Consider the following 22,116-nt stretch of genomic DNA (forward strand, 5'->3'; position numbering starts at 1 on the left):
ACTGTTTTTAATTATTTAAATCTATTATTATTATGATAATATTTTTACAGGATAATTAAAAGTAAGTAGGCAAAACTCCAGTTGATTACAACTGGCGGATGATTAGGATGACTTTGTTAGTGTCTCAAAGTTTGCACAGCTGATCAAGTTCTTGAAAATTTAGTGACAATAACAAAATATTAAGAACAGTGCTTTATGAGAAAGTACAAATTACGTTAGTTTGCTGTCCTTAAAAGTAAGATCCATCTTAATTTACCTTGGTTTTTGCCTCTGCTATGGTGCAATGTATCCAGCTTTGGGTAATGGAATTTTTAAATTGTGCTGTAGTTCAGTGACTTTATACTGTTGTCTGGTTATGAGGGTTTGATAATGTCAGTGAGCCAGATCCTTCTCCCCTTGATTCGAGTGTGAGCAGAATGGGTCCCAATGTTAGTGTTATGTTAAACATGTTACAGTCATGTAATTCTAAAAAAATAGAACTGTAATGCAGCTGATAAATTAATATTTTATGCCTGAAATAATATAATTTTTAATGATTAATATTTGTAGTATGTTCAATTCATTTAATGGGTACGTTTGCCCTATGACATTTATTTCAGCTGGATGCATGAATTTCAGTAATTCACAGGATCTTGAAGCTTGCTTTTTTTATTTGAATAAGAAGTCATGAAATCATAAATGTAAATACTGTTTTCTTAAGGAAATCAAATAGGTTTTGCCAAAGTTACATAGTTTAGTTTACTTTTGTGTGTAATCTCATGTAACTTTTTGACCAACATGATGGTTTGGTTTTTTGTTTTTTTTTGTTATTATTTGTTTTTAATGGCATGTTTTCTCTTCTTTTACAATGGAATACAGATAAAGAGTTTGAATTTGTTACAAGGCTGAATCTGAACCAAAATGTGGCCTAGTAAATAATATATGAATAAAGGCAGGATAATGTTTCTAGCTCAGCCGCGAGAAGAGAGAAATGGCAGAGTAGTAGTTTTATTTGACACACTAATCTTTTAGTTCTCAGAAATGTCTGCCTCCAAAGCATGCCCATAACTCATTGTAGATTTTTCCTATGGTTATATTTTGCTGTGATCAGAGCTTTGTTGTGGCTGTTCTGTTGTCAAAGAGGCAGATCTTTCCCTCAACACCAAATCCAAGTATAGCTGCCAACAGTATATATAGAAATTCTTCAGGTATCACGAGCATTCCTCCTCATACCCTGCAAAGTGGTAGTGGAGCCATTCTGTGGATGGTAGTTTGTGGTAGTTTGGATCCAATGACTAGTCTACATTTAACCTTCATTCATGCCATGCAACTGAGGGGCCCTGTAGCAAATTTATCAGACTTCTTATGAATTCTGCCAAAATTATTGCATTATAAGACACAACCATGACATCTGAATGTGAGATCCTACTTCACTTCAGCGTTTCACATGCATAAGATTATAGAAGGTTAATTCTATAATATAGTCCATTGGGTTCAATCCTTGGCCTCTGTCTAGTCACTTTGTGCTGCTCAGGAAGGAAAAAGTGGTCAGAAATCTGCTCTAAAGAGGTGACTTGGGTGATAAAAAGCTGATATCCCATTGAAAGAAGCCAATGATCTTAGTGGAAGGTTCAATTATATGTATAGGACTTCAAAGAGAAGGGGAAAACAAACTAAACAATTATCCTGAAGTGTCGTTTTACTCTGTTCAGGCCTGATTCTGCATGCATTGAAGTTACTGAGAATTTTGCTATTAATTTAATTGAGAGTAGGATCAGGCCTTTTATTTGGGACATTCGACACCTAACCCAAGCATTTTTTGTGTGTGGTGATTTTGAAAATCACTTTAAAATAATATATTTTGGGGGAGAAGAAGGGTCTGTGGCTTTTTTGGAAAGATATATGCTTTTCAAATTTTACTTACATGTAAAATAGTTTGGAAAGTAACTTTACAGACTAATTAAACCTTATTAAAATTAACAGTCAGAAATATTATCCCTACATCTGCAATCCCAGTTGTTCTTTTTTTCCCCCTTCAGTAGTCTTGGTAATGCACAGATAAGATGGCTGAACAAAGGCAACGGGCTTTATCCACATCAGGAGAAGCATTATATGAAATTCTGGCTCTGGAGAAGGGGGCAACACATGAAGAAATTAAGAAATCTTACAGGTATTTAAGAAATGTATAAAACACAGACAACAAAAATGTTTTTTGTCACAGCAACATAGATTTTACCGTGCTGAGATATTACATGTACCGTCCAGGGAACAGCTCCTACAAACAGCAGCTATTCAAAGAAGTGTAAATCAGAAGTAACTGTACTGAAGTCCATTGTATTATGTTTGAATTTAATAATGATTTGAGATCGTCAAATAACAAGCTCAAATTATTTAATCAAAGATTAATATAGCACTAAACAAAATACAGGAAGAATAGATACATTACTACCTTTGGTGTAAGGTAAAGAGCTGGTCTCTGTGTCTCTCTTCTCTGTAACTGGTGGGATACGGGCAATCTTATCTGCACTCCCTGAAGTAACTTCCCTCTATCCTTTTATAAGGTGTGAGACAAACCCCATTTTGGAGGGGAAAATACTTTTCCCATCCTTTTTTTTACCATGTATTCTGTTTTCCTAATTACTAATAGAATGTCTTTTATGGTCCATAGTTTACCTGACTGATGAGCAAAAAGGAATCTCTAATCTGGCCATAAGTACTAACCGTTATGACAACTGACAGTTCTTAATGAATTAAAAACATCCTTCAATGGGGGCATTATTTCATCCATTACAGAACCCATCTGCATTAAGAAGTATCCCTTATCAATCTTTCAGTTTTGCTTATAACATACTTGTGCAGACACTTTTTCCTTAGTTTGAGAGGTCTCTTCCCTGGACACCTGGACTGAATTAAAGTCAGAGTAAACAATAGGGTTAAAAGATTACGCACATTCCATTATTGAATTCATTTTCACATCACCCATTAGTTTCAATTGAAAGACAAAGAAATTTTTAGTTTCAATAGCTGTAGGACACTAAACGTATCAATACACAACATTAAAAGGATTCTGGGTAGCATATAAAAGAATTACAAGAGTTTATCATACAAAATCATTAAAAATTAATATTTACTAACATCATGGAGTTACATGGTGTAAATTAGGGTGTAAAAGTGAGAGTAAAATCAGGCTGTCCAATATCAATAACTTACTGTATGGCCAAAATGTTCAAAAATAGTCTTTTATTGGACCAACTTCTGTGGGTGAAAGAAACAAGCTTTCAAGCCACACAGAGCTCTTCCTCAGATCTGGAAAAGGTACTGAAAGAGTCACAGCTAAATATAAGATCAAACAGCTAGTTTAGCATAAATAGTTATCACATATTCTAGGGACCATTCACGGTGAAGTGGCCTGTTAATACCCCTGTAGGTATAGGACAAAAAGGGGGGTCAGTGGGTTACAGATTGTTGTAATAAGCCATAAATAAATAAATAAATAAATAAATAAACTATGGTCTTAATAAAGATACTGGATTTGGCCAGGAACCCTTCCTGGCAAGGCTCTTCCTGGAACACTCATTACCTGCCAAGAGTGGATTGCTGCCTCCAGAGCCTGTGCCAGATCTGTTAAGGCTATCCCCTGAAAGACTTTTGCCGAGCCATGAGATGGTGCTGCTCCCAATCACCCCGGAGCCACAAGGGACCTGTTTAGCCTCCAAGTAGTGGTATCACCAGCAGAAGAAGATCTACAGCTGGTATTGATGCCCACAGCTCATACTTCAACGCATCGAGATCCTGTGGTACTGCTATCAAAGGCCTCTGCAAAAGCATATGCTGTCAAGAGGAAAGCCTAAAATGATTTAGCTGATACCACCATCCCTGGACTCAGGCTACCACTCATCAATCCCAACTGGATCTGTCCCTCCGTTGTCAGAAGTATCTGGCTTGTCTTCAGACTTGGAGGTGAAGTCACTTGTATCCCATTCAGGACAGGGAGTATACCCCGCCATCAAAAGCTTTGGGAACATGGGCCATGAAGAAACCTCAGCGTTGGCATCTTTCTAAGGTTCAATGGTCCTGGCTAAGATGGGTTTCCAGCCCATACCAGTAGCATTCTGGACATCATGGGGCCTCCCCCATGCCAGCTAGGACTTCCCCTCAATGATCCTGCTTGCTACCATAGAGAACACACCTGAGACATCAGCATCAAGAGCATCATTCTCTGTTACCTGGTACCAAGACCAGTACCAAGCAGCCAGAAGTCACTCTGGCAGCTTCTCCACCACAAGTCAGATACCAACTACCACCTCAGATGCCTGTTGTGTTCTTGTCCTTGTCACCAGATGAGGCTATTGCGCTGTCAAGTGACTCACCACTGCGAGAGGACCACAGGGCTCATCAAGATCTTTTGAGAAGAATGGCCTCTCTACTTAACATTCAGGCAGAAGAGGTGTGTGAAAGCTCTCACAAGTTGGTTGACATTCTGGTATCGGCAACCCCCAGGCAGGGTGGCTCTACCAATTAATGAAACCATCATGGAGCCAGTCAAGGATCTTTAGCAGGCACCCTCCTCCAAGCCCTCCCTAGAAAAACAAGCTAAGAAGAAGTACTTTGTGCTCTCTGAGGGATATGAACATTTTTACTCTCATCTCCCCAACCTCCGATTCTCTTGTGGTGACAGCTGCCAATGAGTGGGAAAGACAGGGACAACAAGCATTGACACCAAAAGGTAAAGACTCAAAGAGACTGGATCTGTTTGGTTGCAAACTTTATTCCTCAGGGAGTCTACAGCTCAGAATTGCAAACCAAAAGCCATTCCTGAGTTACTATGATTTCACCCTCTGGGAGAACATTATAAAATTTAAGGCCAGTTATCGGAGAACTGTAGATAGGAGTTTGCAGTAATGGCTGAAGAGCATAAGCTGGTCACTAGGTCTGCTCTCCAGGACAGTATGGGTAGTGCAGACTTTGCTGCTTGAATCATAGCATCAGCTATTGCTATGAGAAGGTATTCATGGTTGCTGTCACCTGGGCTACCCCTAGACGTCCAACAGACTATCCAGGACCTCGCTTTTGAAGGTCTCTTGCTTGTTTTCTGGAAAAAATGGATGACAGGCTTCATAGCCTTAAGTATTCCAGGGTGACACTCAAATCCCTTGGAATTTATACTCTGGTCACGAAAAGAAAGTGGTTTCATCCACAGCAGCTAAACAGTCACCAAGTTTTTGCTCCCTGATCCCAAGATCTGCTAAGAAAAAAGGGCAGGGATTATGGAAAGCACCCTCCAATGCCCTCCTCTTCAGCATCAGTGGGCTCATTCTGTGCAGCCATCTCATCCAAATAGGCATTTTGATGGGGTTGATCGAAGACAATGGGCCAGTTTCCATAGTTCCATCAATTCCCCACCTTTTGTTTACCAATCACTTGTCCCATTTCCTAGGTGTTTGGACCTACATAATATCAGACCAGAAGGTGGGGGGGGGGTCTTAAGCACTATGGAACTGGGATATGACATCCAGTTAATTTCTACCCCTCTTCCTCCATCCCTCTTCAGGGACCACACTCACAAGATTGCCCTTCAACAGGAGGTCCAGTCTCTTTTTCAGGCACGGGCCACAGAAGAAGTCCAGTGCTATTTCAGGGAAAAGGCTTCTATTCCTGCTACTTTCTCATTCCTGAAGCAAAAGGCACCCTCAGACCTATTTTAGATCTAAGAGAGTTGAACAAATTCCTGAAGAAAATAAAATTCCACATGATTACCCTAGCTTCAGTTATTCTTTCTCTGGAACAGGGGGATTAGTTCACTGCCCTTGACTTAAAGGAAATTTACTTCCATGTCACAATACATAACGACTACTGAAATTTTATCAGATTTGTGGTGACTGGTTGCCATTATCAGTTGAGTGCTTCTGTTTGGTCTGCCAGCTGCTCCTTGGGTGTTCACAAAGTGCATGATGGTGGTGGGAGCACATCTACAAAAATTATGTGTCCATGTGTTCCTGTACCTGGACACTTGCTTGATCAGAGGGCAGGGCAAGACTCCAGTCCTATCCAGGCTATCCACCATCCTGTCCACATACAATGCACTGGGACTCCTATGTAAATTGGGACAAATCACTCCTGAAACTTGTCATCACTGTGTGTAAAAAATGATTTGAGTGCCAACGCTAGTTTTGTCATCTCTGTATTGAGGGATGGACTCTCTGAAAGTTTCCATGGGTGTTCCTTTTGTCCCTCAACTACCATCCCTCACTCTAGTCACAGGTGCATCATCCCTGAATAGGGTAGCTCATATGGGATCCCTGCAGACTCAGGATCTCTGATTGATTGTCTCAAGCTCTAAAGACTCATGTAAATGTCAGGGCATTCAGAGTGGCACATCTAGTCTGCTCGGCCTTACCCATACAGTAAGAAATAATTTATTAATTCTAACAGGCAATTTGTCAACCATGTTTTACAGTGGGGAGCACTGTTGACTCAACCGTGCTGGGTGGCAATTGTTTTGTACAAACAACTCAAATCTCAAGACTGCTTACCTTCCAGAGCAACTGAACCCTTCTCTGATCACCACGAGTGATTAACTATATCCCGATGTGGCCAGGTCTAGGGGATTCCCCAAGTGGACCTGTTTTAAACAAGAACAACAGAAACTGCCATCATTTCTGTTCCTGAGAAGGGAACAGCTCAGGCTCACAGACAGATGCTTTTCTCCTACCCTGGAAGAATTTTCTCCTGTATACCTTCCCTCTAACTCCTTTACTTTCCAGGGTAATGTTTAAAGTCAAACAAGACCATGCCCACCTCATCCTTATAGCACCGGTGTGGCCTCGTCAACACCAGTACATGATCCTGTTAGCCATGTCAATCAAGCCTCAGCTGTCTCTCCCATTGGATCCAGAGATAATTTCCCGGGATGATGGGTACCAGCGTCATCCCAACTCCCAGCCCTCCATCTGACAGCGTGGATGCTCTATGGCTGACACCCTTTGAAAGGTCGTGCTCGAATGTTGTTCAGAAAGTGCTTCTGAATAGCAGAAAGCCCTCAACTGGGAACACTTAACTTGGCTAAGTGGAAGCACTTTTCCATATGGGCTCGTCAAAAAGATGTATCCCCAGAGTGGGCACCCTTGAACTTTGTACTGGACTGTTTTCTATATCTAAAACAGAGTTTGGCTATTAGCTCTATAAGGGTACATCTGTCAGCTATTTCAGCCTTCCATGTCTAGGTGGATAGTAGATCTCTTTTCTCCAACCCCATCATCATCCAATTCCTAAAGGGCTTAGTAAGACTGTAACCACACATACAAGATCCCATCCCTCCTTGGGATCTGAACTTAGTCCTAGCAAAGTTGATGGGACCACCCTTTCAGTCCCTTGCAAATTGCTCTCTCCTACACTTTTCTATGACAGTAGCATTTCAAGTGGCAATTACCTCAGCCAGAAGGATGGGTGAGTTGAGAGCCTTAGTGTCAGTGCCTTCCTATACAGTTTTCCTTAAGGATAAAGTTTATCTCTGCCCTCACCCAAAATTTCTCATGAAAGTAGTCTCTAATTTTCATGTTAACCAGGCAAACTATTTGCTGATTTTCTTCCCAAAACCCTATGCACACAGGGACAAAGAAAAACTTCATTGGATGTGAGAAGGGCTTTAGCTTTGTATCTGGAATGTACTAAGTCCTTTAGATCCTCCATGTAGTTGTTTGTTGTCGTTGTAGAATGGCCTACCAGTTTCCACTCAGATAATCTCATCCTGGATCTCTTTGTGCATTAATTTATGCTACAAACTGGCTCATATAACCCCACCAGCTAGAGTACTGGTGCATTCTAGTAGAGCACAGGCAACTTCAGCGGCTTTCTTGGCACAAATGCTGATCATAGATGGTTGTAAAGCAGCAATTTGGTCATCAGTGAATGCTTTTGCTTCTCATTATGCCATTTTCCATCAGTCCAGAAATGATGCCTGTTTTGGAGAGGCTGTCTTACAATTGCTGTTCCGGTAGACTCCAGGCCCACTTCCATGCAGGTTTGCTTGTGAATCACCTACAGTGGAATGGACATGTGCAATCATATGAAAAAGAAAAACTGTTACTGTTGTTCTTCGAGATATCTTGCACATGTCCATTCTACAACCTACCCATCATCCCCTCTCTTTTGGAGTCTATCCTGTACAAAGGAACTGAGGGGGACAAAGGTGGCCCCATCATCTTATACCAGCACACAGGGACATGTGGTGACAGAGGGCACTCAAGTCACCCAGGCCTGGTCTACACTACGCGTTGAAACTGATTTTATCAGCGTTAAAACGATTTAACACTGCGTCCACACTACGAGGCCCTTTGTATCAATATAAAGGGCTCTTTAAACCAGTTTCTGTACTCCTTCCCGACAAGAGGAGTAGCGCTGAAATCGGTATTACCATATTAGATTAGGGTTAGTGTGGCTGCAAATCGACGGTATTGGCCTCCAGGCAGTATCCCACAGTGCACCATTGTGACTGCTCTGGACAGCAATCCGAACTCAGATGCACTGGCCAGGTAAACAGGAAAAGCCCCGCGAACTTTTGAATTTCATTTCCTGTTTGCCCAGCGTGGCGTTCTGATCAGCATGGGTGGCGATGCAGTCCCAAATCCAAAAAGAGCTCCAGCATGGACCGTACGGGAGATACTGGATCTGATCGCTGTATGGGGAGACAAATCTGTTCTATCACAGCTCCGTTACAGAAGACAAAATGAGAAAGCATTTGAAAAAATCTCTTGGCTATGATAGACAGAGGCCACAGCACAGTGCTGTGTGACAAGCGTAACAGAAAGCCAAAGAATCAAATGGACGCTCATGGAGGGAGGGAGGGAGGGGGTACTGAGGACTCCAGCTATCCCACAGTCCCCGCAGTCCCTGAAAAGCATTTGCATTTTTGGCTGAGCTCCCAATGCCTGTAGGGTCAAACACATTGTCCGGGGTGTTTCAGGATATATGTCATCAATTTACCCCCCCCCACCCCTCCATGGAGGAAAAGGGAAAAAAATCGTTTGACTTTTTTATATGTCACCCTATGTCTACTGCATGCTGCTGGTAGACGCGATGCTGCGGCAATGATTAGCAGCATCCTCTTCCCTCCCCTCCCCAGTGGCAGATGGTACAATATGACTGCTATCCATCGTCATCATCATCCCGTGAGTGCTCCTGGCTGGCCTCAGGTGAGGTTGGCCGGGGGCGCCTGGGTAAAAATAGGAATGACTCCCGGTCATTCCCGGTAGATGGTACAGAACGGCTGGTAACTATCCTCATCATAGCAACTTAGGGCTGAGTTCCATCAGCCCTCACCCTTTTCATGTCTAAAGAAAAGATTCTGTACTGCCTGGACTATCATAGCAGCAGGATGCTGGGCTCCTCTCCCCACTACCATTTAATGTCCTGCCTGGACTATCATAGCAGCTGGAGGCTGCCTCCCCCTCATTTTATCTCACCAAAAAGTCAGTGTTTCTTATTCCTGCATTCTTTATTACTTCATCACACAAATGGAGGACACTGCCACGGTAGCCCAGAAAGGTTGGTGGAGAAGGGAATCAATGGGTGGGGTTGTTGCAGGGGTACCCCCCGTGAATGGCATGCAGCTCATCATTTCTGCGAGATCTGACATAGAGCAGCTGTGCTCTCTGGTTCTCTAGTATACTTGCCCCATATTCTAGGCAGGACTGACTCTATTTTTAGATAAACCATAAAAGAGGGATTGACTTGGGGAGTCATTCCCATTTTTGTCTTTGCGCCCCTGGCCGACCTCAGCTAAGGCTAGCCAGGATCACCCATGACAGCAGCAGATGGTACAGAATGACTAATAATCATCATCTCATCGCCAATTTACAGTGGCATGGCAGACGGTACAGAACAACTGGTAACCATCTCTGCTACCTTGCAATGGCAAATGAATGCTGCTGTGTAGCACTGCAGTACCACCTCTGTCAGCGGCATCCAGTACACATACGGTGATAGTGACAAAAGGCAAAATGGGCTCCATGGTTGCCATGCTATGGCATCTGTCAGGGCAATCTAGGGAAAAAGGGCGTGAAATGATTGTCTGCCATTGCTTTCACGGAGGAAGGAATGACTGACGATAATTACCCAGAATCACCCGCGACACAGTGTTTGCACCATCATGCATTGGGATCTCGACCCAGAATTCCAAATGGGTGGGGGAGACTGCGGGAACTATGGGATAGCTACAGGATAGCTACCCACAGTGCAATGCTCCGGTAATCGACGCTAGCCTCGGTACATGGATGCACACCGCCGAATTAATGTGCTTAGTGTGGCCGCGTGCACTTGACTTTATACAATCTGTTTTACAAAACCGGTTTATGTAAAATCGGAATAATCCCGTAGTGTAGATTTACCCCCAGACAGGTACTGCTGAGGGAAAAAATCTTTAATAACTGTGCATGAGGCGTGCACACATCTACAATCGAATGGACATGTGCAACACATCTTGAAGTATGACAGTTACAAAAAGGTAGGTAACCATTTTTTTCAGATAATTGAGGTCTGGATAACTGAGAATACGCTGTGTAGGTTTCTGGACAGTGGTGATTATGAAATATCCATGGCTGAAAGAATCTCAGAACTCTGGGTGAGCTTCTTTTAAAATATCTGAACAAATTACAGAGGTGTTTCCTGTGTTTTATTAAGAAAGGATAGAAACATCACATGGTTACATGTCACAATGGAACAAGATTTCAAGAATCAACTTCTTGACACCTTTAACAATTGCTTCTTGCTAAGTAAATCTACAGCATGGAAGAGAAAAGACTATTCTTGACTTAGTTCTAAGTAACACAGAGAAATTAATTAAGTGAATATTTAATTATTGTCGGTACCCAGGGCATACATTTAGAACTACATTCTCCCCTCAGTCCACAGTCTATTGATGCCAGTGGGAGGTTTTTACAAAAATCAAGACTAGAATATAGCTTTTAGTTAATATTTACATTTTTAGTTATCATTTTTATTATTTGTTCAGTACCTTATTATCTCAACATCGGTCAGTGAAAAAATAACCTCATCTTTAGGGTCACCACTGTCACCCCTTGTTTCTCTTCTTTCCTCATCTGCTTATCTCTCTTTCTCTCTATTTTCCTTTTGTGTGTGTTTCCTCTACTCCTCCCTCTGCATTTCCTTACCATCAGGGCATAATTTCTCCCCGAGTATTTCCCAGAGCGGCAGGGCTTGGGGCTTCTGCCCCATGGGGCATGCTGGGGCTTGGGGTTTCTGCCCCACAGGGCACACCAGGGCTCCCACACATTTAAAAATATTTACCAGCCTCCGGCAAACATTACTGCAATGGTTTTTGCATTGTCTGTTTGAGTGGGGTGGGACATGGGATAAGTGTCTGTGACTCCATCTGTCTCATCACACAGTGAATCTATGCATTTGATAGTAATGACCCAAATCAATACTATATTATGTGATGTGGATCAACACACAGTGGAAAACCCTGTGTGACCCTGAGGGGATTTGGGAGTTGCGAGTAGCAGAAAAACACGGGCAATATGGTTCCTAAAAGTGTCATGGACACTGGATGTGGAAACACAAAAGAGTGAAATCCTGATTCCATTGAAGTCAGTGGCAAAACTCCCATTTACTTCAGTGGGACCAGGATTTCACCCAGAGTCCCTGCATGGATGGCTCTAGCCTTGACAAATCTCCAGAGATCTGTGTGGTTTAGGGGGCCAAAAACCATGTTAATTCCAAAGGTCAGGGGAAGCCTTTCCTCCTGAGGGTACAATGCTGGATAAACTCTGTGGGTGGGAACTCCTATCTCCTAAGTGTGTTTTTTTTCTCAAGCAAGGAATGATTTCTCAAGCAAGGAATGATTCACAAGCAAGGATGTTGGTTTAATTACAGGCTCCAGACCCTTATACATAATAATGAATATCTGTGAAACCAGAAAAAAATAGGGGGAAATTGCATGGCAGTCGCCCATCTGGTCTGCAAAAAACAAAGCCCTTCCACAAGTCCCCTCCACTGACTTCTATCAAAACTATAATTAAAATGCCATTTGTAATTTACATTCATTTCTATGAATGAAATATAATTTGTGTAATTGTTTTATTATCTGAGATTTGTTTTATTAACAGAAAAATACAATATCTTCCAAGCATAGGTTGTATAAAGTTTATTTAAACACAAAATCGACAGCATTTTCATACAACAATCAGTATGTTACACTTAGTTTTTTATTAATATTCCCCACATTTTTTCTCTGCTGATTAGGGTAATAGAATGCTGCAGAAGGCATTCAAATCCATCTAACTAATACATTTGTATTCTGTTAGTTATTCAAAATGTTTAATCAGGCTGAGAGCCCACCGAGAATATCATTCTTGTACTCAGGGATGTGGCATAAAGCCATCACAACATTGTTAAATTATAAACCTGTGAAATGTAATGAAACTGCAAGGCTCTTTACTCACACTTTTTCAGACCACTTCACTAGAGTTTGAGTAACTATTGTCACTGTATGTCAGATGCCTCATAAAAACAAATAGTTTTATAAACCCTTTACACCTTCTTTGAAAAGAGGAAACTGACTTATGCTACCATGCCTCAGATGCCACAATAATGCAAATTTTGGTTTCATAAGAACCATTAAAATGCCAGATTGCATTAGGGTTATAGGTTTGTCTTGGTACATGCAGGAAAAAGTAAAAAATTAAGAAAACTCATCTCAGACTGTTCTAGACCAATAAAATTGGGATGTGTTTTAATTAACTGGTAAGAAATAATAAGCCATATTCATTGGGTAAGAATAGTATGTATAATGTCAAAGATAGTTTACCATCACTCATCTGGTAGAACTTTTACTGAACATCAATGTACACGATGCAATATATTACTGTGGTTGTAAAATGACTTTGTTAAGGCATTTGACTTAGTGCTGCATGACATTCTCATTAAAAATTTAGTCCTAAAAATATCAGTGAAACACATATTAAATGGATTAAGACCTGGCCAACTGACAGATTTCAAAAAGTAGTTGTCAATGGGAAATCACTGAATGCTAGGGTTTCTGCAGAGATCAGTTCTAAGCCTGACACTATTCCACATTTTATCAGCGAACTGGAAATAAATATAAAATCCCTGCTGGTAAAATGTGCAGATGACACAAATATTAGCAAAGTGGTAAAGAATGATGAGGATAAGGCAGTCATATGAAGTGTGGGGTAAACTGGACCCATTCAAACAAAATGTGTTTTAATATAACAGACTACAAGGTCATACTAATAAGAACAGAGAAGTCAGGCCAGACCTACATGCTGGAAAGCAGAATGGACAAACAACTCTGTTGTGTGATGCTGTGGCAAAAAAGCTAATGGGATCCTTGGATGTATAAACAAGAGAATAGTGATTAGGAGCAGGAAGGTGATTTTACCACTGTGCGTGGCATTGGTAAGACCAATGAGTCCAGTTCTGGTATCCACATTTGGATGTTGAAAAATTGGAGAGGGTGCAGAAAACAGCCACAAAAGTTATCTGAGGGCTGGAGAAAATGTCTCAGGGAGAGATTTTTAAGGACTTCAATCTGTTTAGCTTTTCAAAAGAAGACTGAGAGGTGACTTGATTCCACCTTCTCTGGGAGAAAATATCAAGTACTAAAGGGGTCTTTAATTTTATGGAGAAAGGCATAAAATGTACCAATGGCTGGAAGCTGAAGAAGACAAATTAAAATGAGAATTAAGGCACACACTTTTAATTGTGAAGGTGACTAACCATTGGAATAAACTACCAAGGGGAATGCTGGATTCTCCATATCTTGATGTCTACAGCTCAAAACCGGCTGCTTTTCTGGTAGTTAAACTCTAGCTCTGCCCTACCCAAGTTAGTGGGCTCAATACAGGGGTAAATGGGTGAAATTTAATGGCTTGTGATATACAGAAGGTCAGACTAGCTGATCTAGTCCCTTCTGGCATTAATGTCTATGAGTCTTTTTATTAAAACAAGAAAGGGTGTTAAATGTCCAGTGTTAAATAGCTGCTATTGAAATATGAATATAAATATTATAGTACAGGCCAATTTAAGTAGTATCACAGTTACAATATTTGTGCTTAAGGTTATAGGTGCTTGATATATATATATATATATAATGCACATAATACATATTATTTATATTATATATATGCTAAGTACCCATAACTCCTTGCATTTGCTACAGGAAGCATTTGGCAGATAGGAAACTTGTTAAAATCAAGATACATTCATTCTATGCCTTAGTACAAGCTAGGGAAATACCTTCATGGATCAGTAGCTTGAATGTGTAACTTATAAAATCACACACATTTCAGCTGGTATTATTTATAACTAAGGGAGCACAGCGTCTGCATCAGGTGAATGTAATATTGCTGCACAGGACTGGTATTATGTGCATTTTATATACATATATATATATATAATGTTAACCAATAACCTTAAGCACAAATATTGTAACTGTGATACTGCCTAAATTGGCCTATATATATATATATATATATATATACACACACACACACACACACACACATCAGCTACTTTTAGTCACTCACATGTGACAATATTTTTGCCGGCACAGAGTGCCCGAGGGTGGCAACGGTTGGGTCCGTTGCCCGGTGTGCTTCGCAACCAATTAAACACACCAGGGTGGAGAAGTAACCAAACTTTATTGGAGATCAAATAAGACGCCTGGAGCCACACAGGACTCAGATCAAGCGCGCCAGACAAACAGCTTACCTAACTATTTATACTGGAACCAAAACTGATACACATTATAACATGATCTGTCACTCACACAGTCCCCACCCAAGGCTAAGTCTGCCTAGTAACAGTTCAGTTTCCCGCTTAAAGGTTAAATCTGCCCAGCAACAGAGGGAGTAGGAGTAGCCCCTCCCAACAAGGGCAACCTGAGGTCAAACATGGAGGAGTAAAACTCAAAATGGAGGAGCTGGTACACTATGGCTCAGAACAAGAGAACTTCATCGGCTCTCATGGCCTTCCATTCTCCCGAATTACCTGGGTTATACCAAGTGCGTCCCCAACAATCCCTCCTTTGAAAATACTCAAAAAGCTCCTGCTTGAGTCTTCTCATAAAATGATGACAGCACTTGGTTTAAATCTGGGTCTGGGGAATGCTGAGGGTGGCCAGCCATCAGCATAAATGTGACAGAGGTTGTAGAACAAACCTTTCCCATGATATCCTTACAACAGGTAAGTAACAGTAGAACAAGTAAACATAACACTACCCCTATTACCAAAAAGCGAATTAATTTTGGACCCATCTCACCAAGGTTAGGTAACCAACTAAAGAGAGTCAAAAAGGGAAGGCACCTGTTCCTGAGTTTTCCACTGGTCAAGTGCTTGTTTAGAGACATATGTACAACATTTATTACAACTGAGAACACAGACCCTACCTTGAGAGGCTAGGATATAGTTTAGTGTCTATCTAATTTGCAGAGCCCTGAGCCAAAGCTGGTAGAGCTAAGAGCTGTGGCCCCTTTTAATGACTAAGGTTTTATTGGCACATTTAGTAAGGAACACCAAGAGCCTACAGTAGAGTTAGGTTATTTGTTTTGCCCTATAGAAAGGGAGGTGGATTATACTCAGTCTATTTTCCTTACCAATGGGCTCTGAGGTGGCTTGCAGATACCTGCACTGTCTGGGCTCGCCCTAGTGGGAATTGAGCCATGACACAAAGAGAAGGTACAAGGAATATTAGATAGTAGTTTCCATACCATCTGTGAGGCAGCTACTTATAAACAAATTTACCACAGATACAAAAGAAATTGTCAATTGCCACCATTCCATTACCTTCTTTCTAACTCATGAGAGAATTGTTAGCAGAGAAGTACATAAGCCCTTTTCTGTGTTCTGACCTAAGATATTAAAGACAGTGGGGGATACATAGAACTGGCGGGTGCTCTCATTAGCAAACCAGATGTAATTGGCTGTTGCTTTTTGTTGAAGGTAAGTAAAACCAGAAGGACACCGGGAGGTATTATTTATAGCATAACAAGACTTGTTTTTCCTCAATAGCAAATCATCATTGGCAACGATTAGACCAGTTTCAGAGAATTACTTTTCAGGGCAGCTTTGCTGTATGATAGGGGATTTGAGAGCATATCCAGCAGTTGAGGAGATTAAATTTGCTGGCAAAAGCAATCTCTAGGACCTTATACGTACTAATCATTAAATTGGGAGGATTGGAACCTCAACCAGCATACAGTTGGGCTGTAATCAGGGAAACCATAACTAAGAGCATGAAAAGTTCTCTACCAAAGGAAAATGTTAACAAAGCATACTGAGACTTATAATGTTTCCCTGAGGTGAGGAGTAAGGAACAAAATACTGTACATCCAGGGTCCAAAACCACAATAAACAGAGACTTATATAACCCAACACACTTAAGATAAGTAACCTGTTCCTCTTTTAAACCTCAAAGTCTTTTAAACAGTAACTTCAGTCCAAAGTTCTTGTCGTCTGGGTTTCCAATAGGCTGGACAATCCATTGATCTGATAATGGAGGTCTCCTTACTGCCTTAAGTTGGGAGTGGTGTATCCAGTTCTTATGTTCCTTGGCCTTGGCTGCTGTGTGGGATACCAGCAGGACTGTTTGCGATCCCTTCCATCATTCCTGCAGGGGTTCGCCCTTCCAGGTGCGAACGAGGACCGAGTCACCTGGCTGCAAGGAGTGGACAGGGGAATCCAGTGGAAGAGACAGCAAGTCTTTAATGTACCTCTGAAAAGAAAAGAGAAAAGAGAACAGCAGACAACGAGCACATATACTGAGACAACAAATTATTTCCAATATCTATTTCCTTGCCAGTACCAGAGTTCCATTCATAAGCCATGGTAGTCCCGACAAAATTTCAAAAGGCCTGAACCCTAACCTACCCTAACCTACCCTGGGGAAGAGCACAAAAACAGAGTAGGGAAGGGGCAATACCTAGGGTCATCCTTTACTTTAGACTTTGACAGAGGAGTTCTCTTTTCTTTACTGGGTGATGTCTTGGAGAGTAGCATGCATTTCATCTGTTCAGCTGGTGGATTCCTGGCCTGTGTGTCACGAATGCTGGTGTATGTAGTTAGTTTCTTGGACTTTTCAGGACTCATTCCAGAACTTTGACCATAGTTACTCTTAAAGAATCGTTTCTTCCATAGCTCCACTTTCTTCTTCTTTTTAATCTTTTGCCGTATTCTTAGTTGCATTTCTGGAATGAACTGACCTTTTGACAATCTCTCTTTCCAGCCTTGGGCAGCTGAAGTGAAGAACTCATTGTTGAGTGCTGAGCCACTCATCCTCATCAAACCGTCTGCCCTGACTTGCCTGTCCACCTCGGGGAGCAGCAGTAGCAGCTGCTGCTGATAGTCTGTGGGTAGGACAGAGAACACATGCTTGTTGATCAGCGCCAGCAGATCTGTGTTCACTAAGATGGAGTCAGGTGTTTTCACATCAATTTCAGTGCGTTTTTCCCTCTTTAGCTGCCTTGCATGGAGTCTGTTAGATCTCTGGAATGATTTCTTCCTTAAATTTGGTGGGGAGTTATCAACATTAACAGAAGGATAGGAGCTGGAGGTAGAGTTCTGAGGACTGGCTGGTTGTCCATCTGACTGCCTTTCTTCTTGAGCAGGCTTAGCAAGTGTGGAGTTACTGGCTGCCTTCACAGTCTTCAATAGGCGATGTGGGTTTGAGGACACAGGCATACTTATTCTGCGTTGCTGCCTCCATTGCTACTGCTTTGGGGCCAGCTTGACAGTCTTCTTGCTGTTTTTTCTGGGAAGTACATATAGTTGTACTCCAGGCTGTGGACATCGTGACGTGATGACATCAGAACAAATGGTTACCACTAGTTGCTCCTTCCTTTTGAGGGAAACCTACTATAAAAATGATTGTCTTAGATAGTTAGCAATGTGCTAAAAGCAAAGATCATCTCTTTTGAGCCAGGAACTATAAGGTTTAGAAAGACAGTTGACAGGGTTTGGAGAGCCTGAATTCTAAATTGTAAGAGGTTCTGTGGAGAAACTGCTGCGTGCCAGCTGTGTAACTTCTAGAGAAGCAGCAGCAGCAGAACCAGGTCCATGGTTACCAAGAGCTTTCACTGGCTGTTGAAGAACCAGAGGTGATGGTGCTGCAGGGGGGGGATTTACTTGGATCACCCCAGCATATCCTGCTCTCCTTGGTCCATTCTTCTGTGCTAGCAGAATGGAGTGTTTCAGGCCTGCAGCCCTCCTTTGGCCGTTCACAATAGTGCTGCTGCCAATGATGTACCACTCACAGCTGGTCTTCAGAAGAGGTTAAGTCTCTCAAATTTCTCTTCAAATCCTTGCTTCTTCCTGCTTCCTTTTTCAGGGCATCCCGCTTAGAGGAGGATTTTCCAGGTCTTTATATGCTTTTGAGGCTTGTTGAATCTCTGTTTCTAGCCTGAAGCTTTGCTTGAGGTCTGATCATGAACTTTAATGTGTCTTCACTGATATTTCCAGTTTCTTCTTTTCCCTCTGTATTCTAGCAAAAGGGTGGCTGGGCTAAGGGAAGGACAGGTCTGCAAAGTAACTTCGGGTTCTCCAGGAGCTTGGCTTAAAGGCAAGAAGTTAAGTCCACAGCAACTTAACCCTCCTTTTGTCCTCCCTCTCAAAGGAAATCTGTTGAATGGAGTGCAGACCGAAATCATGAAGTCATCAGTATACATGGGTTTAGGACAAAAGAGTTCAAAATCTTAACCCATTTGTTACCCTTCCATAGGTACAAGATGGGAGTATTCCAAGCTGACTGACATTTCCCTGATACCGTTTGAAGCGTTATTATCCAGGAGTAAAATGCAGGGTGGCACTTTACATGGTACAGTATATTTACAGAGCACTTTCCATTTCTTTCTTAAACAACATCACATTCTCTGTCCTTCTTACAACATACAATATACCTTCATGCCTACTTCCAAAACTGTCTTTCTTATTTTCACACAAAGCAAACAACTTTCCTTTTCCATTTTCTATCACTACTCTTTGCTCTTCACTCAAACCTTCTGCAACATGCTTAAAACCTTCAGCTCTTATTCACACAGTTCTCTTTTAGTAGTCTAGGACATACACAAGCAATTTGACCTGCTGCATTGCTTTAGAATTTACTACAAAATCCATCTGTGAATTTGTCCACCTGCACTTTTACTTGGGATTCCGGAGGTGGAACAGTCTGCTTCCCAATCCTCTACTTTCATCACAGAGATGGGTCTCCCGTTGGGACACTCGTTTTTCCAGTGTCCCTCCTTTTGGCATAAGGCACACTGATCTCGGCCTAGATGCCTTTCTCGTGGGCCAGGATGATTTCGCCCACGGTTTTCCATTTTCCGGCCTCGGCCGCAGCTCTGCTCTGTATGGATCCTTCATCGGACACTTTCACAGTGGATGATTTAGAAATGCCATTAGCTAATGGTTTACTGTTGGCACATTTGACATTTTCATGTTCATCATATAACAGTTTTCCAGATGAGGACATTGGAACATATTCATTATGATCTTCATTTCGTCCTGATAATGTCTTAAAGCTTTGTGGCAGGGAGAAATATGAGCTGAAGCCTTTGGAAACAGTGTTAGTATAAATACAATTTGAATCACTGGGCTGGTTTGGAACTGCTGAATTTCCAGGTTACATATCCATATTTTGCTGTTTATTCATGGGCATGTATTCACCTAGATAATTCTCTTCTCTGATAGGTGGTGTGTTTCCCAAGGAATCTGGAGTATTACTTCTGACACGAAAGTACCTGGAATCCCCTGGGCTAGAGCCGTATTCATCAGAAGCAATAAAGCCCCCATCACTTGGGGACCCACAGACTGATAAACTAGAAAGCCTGGTCATTGTCCCTTCCCCTTCACTAGAGGTTCTGAAGCGGTATGTACTCCTACTCTTAGTGGCGGGGGGGGGGGGGGGTTTCTTCCGGAACACACTCAGTTCTGGATCTTCTTTGCAATCCAGTCTGTCTAGGAGGCAGGTTGCCCAAATGCCTCCTAATGGTGACACAGGAGATAGGATTGGTACCACCGCCACCACCAGATGACTGGTTCTTGCTGCGGAGTTTGAATTCTGTGAAGGCTTCGAGAGCTTTCATGGTCTTTAGGAAGGTCTTATGCATATTCTGGGCAACTACCGAATCATTAACTTGCATCCACAGTTCACTAGGCCCAATGGAAGCAAATCTGCCCACCTAATAAAGAAGTAGTTCTCCGAGTGCCCATAGCGGCTGATGTTCACTAGCTGCAAGTGGACAGCAGGTCCCTCTGAATTCAGCTTTACTAGGTAGATAGCCTTGCTATATAGGCACAGCCTATACACCCCAGTCAGGTTCTTTGTCTGCCCCAGTCCCTTGGGCTTCACATTAACCTGCCACACCTCTTCATAGTATTCAAGCCTTGCTGGGGTCAGGTGGCTCTCAGCCCACAGAACAAAGTAACGCTTGTGGCCATGCTCCTGCGTCCTCAGGTAGACACATTTCCTCACATCACCCCCCACGGGAGCCACGGAAGGAGCGGCTGGCAGAGGAGCTAGCTGCACTTCAATTCCTGGCATAGCAATCGTGGCTCCAGTAACAAGGGGAGATAGGCCCGTATCCAAGATGGCTGACCCATTCTGACTATCCAAGATGGCCGCCCTATCCTGACTATGCAACCTCTCACAAGATGGCTGACTATGTGTTATCTCACTAGGTGGCGGAGTTGTGGCTGAACAAGATGGCTGCATGGTAGTGGCTGAAGGGGACACTGGTTCTGGCATTACAGCTCTTAGGGGATTTTCAGTCACTACAGAAACACTGTCTGGTGCTCCAGTCACAACCAAATTACAAGTAGACAACAAATAAGACCTGCTCCTTAACGACATAAACAACAATACCTACATACACTCTTCCCATTTACCAGCACGCTGACAAAACAACAGCAATTGCAGGATCGTGTTATAATTAAGGGATCCTCTGGGTGGCCACCTCTCCTGTTCCTTGAGTTGATACTGAGGCCAGTCAACTGTACAAAGCTTCTTCAACTGACCTTTCGTGATCACATTTGACTTAAAGATCTTCCACCACCTGAGAATGCATTCTAGCGGAGTACAACACTGTACTTTCCGCCCCACGCCATGCTCTTGACCCATTGTATGACGCTCTATCGTCCAATGGGAATTACAACGACTGGGCATCCCCAGCCTCGGGCAACCACTCCAGATAGCCTAGGACACCAGGAGGCAAACAAGCCAGGAACAAACCAGACTGGCCTTACCTTGTCCAAGGTGGACCGGACCAAGACCGTTGTACAACCCCGCGATCTGGAGGGACCGGTTCTCTACTGACGTCTATCTTCCATAGGGGAACCGATCTACCCTAACTCCTTCTTACTTCTCCACTATATGATCGCATTGCACCATTGTGTCCTCCGAGGTCGGCCTGACGTGTCTCTGCTGAGGCCCCCGGTAAACTCACCGGTGCCGGCTGAGTGTCAGCCGCGACCGCCATCTATCGGAGGAGTCCGGGCAAGGCACAGTTTTGCCTCGAGCCCCACGTTGGGCGCCAAAAACTGTTGCCGGCACAGAGTGCCCGAGGGTGGCAACGGTTTGGTCCGTTGCCCGGTGTGCTTCGCAACCAATTAAACACACCAGGGTGGAGAAGTAACCAAACTTTATTGGAGCTCAAATAAGACGCCTGGAGCCACACAGGACTCAGATCAAGCGCGCCAAACAAACAGCTTACCTAACTATTTATACTGGAACCAAAACTGATACACATTATAACATGATCTGTCATTCACACAGTCCCCACTAGGCTAAGTCTGCCTAGTAACAGTTCAGTTTCCCGCTTAAAGGTTAAATCTGCCCAGCAACAGAGGGAGTAGGAGTAGCCCCTCCCAACAAGGGCAACCTGAGGTCAAACATGGAGGAGTAAAACTCAAAATGGAGGAGCTGGTACACTATGGCTCAGAACAAGAGAACTTCATCGGCTCTCATGGCCTTCCATTCTCCCAAATTACCTGGGTTATACCAAGTGCGTCCCCAACAATATGACTCAGTCTCATTTTTGCTGGTAACACATGGCCAGCTTCTACCTTATACCGAGTATCCCATCACTGGCCTATCATGTGATGTTT

At 42.6% G+C, this 22,116-nt stretch overlaps 1 protein-coding gene across 1 annotated transcript in view; it reads left to right on the plus strand.

Moving 5' to 3' along the window:
- The first annotated feature begins 2,042 nt into the window (after window positions 1-2,042).
- Window positions 2,043-22,116, plus strand: part of DNAJC5B (DnaJ heat shock protein family (Hsp40) member C5 beta) — a 42,472-nt gene continuing 22,398 nt past the window's right edge. The window contains exon 1 of the mRNA XM_030549573.1: window positions 2,043-2,149. Within this exon, the coding sequence (XP_030405433.1) occupies window positions 2,043-2,149 (107 nt within the window). The remainder of the gene's footprint in view (window positions 2,150-22,116) is intronic.

The sequence above is a fragment of the Gopherus evgoodei genome, chromosome 2 (genome assembly GCF_007399415.2).
Source record: "Gopherus evgoodei ecotype Sinaloan lineage chromosome 2, rGopEvg1_v1.p, whole genome shotgun sequence".
NCBI classification, from domain to species: Eukaryota; Metazoa; Chordata; order Testudines; family Testudinidae; genus Gopherus; species Gopherus evgoodei.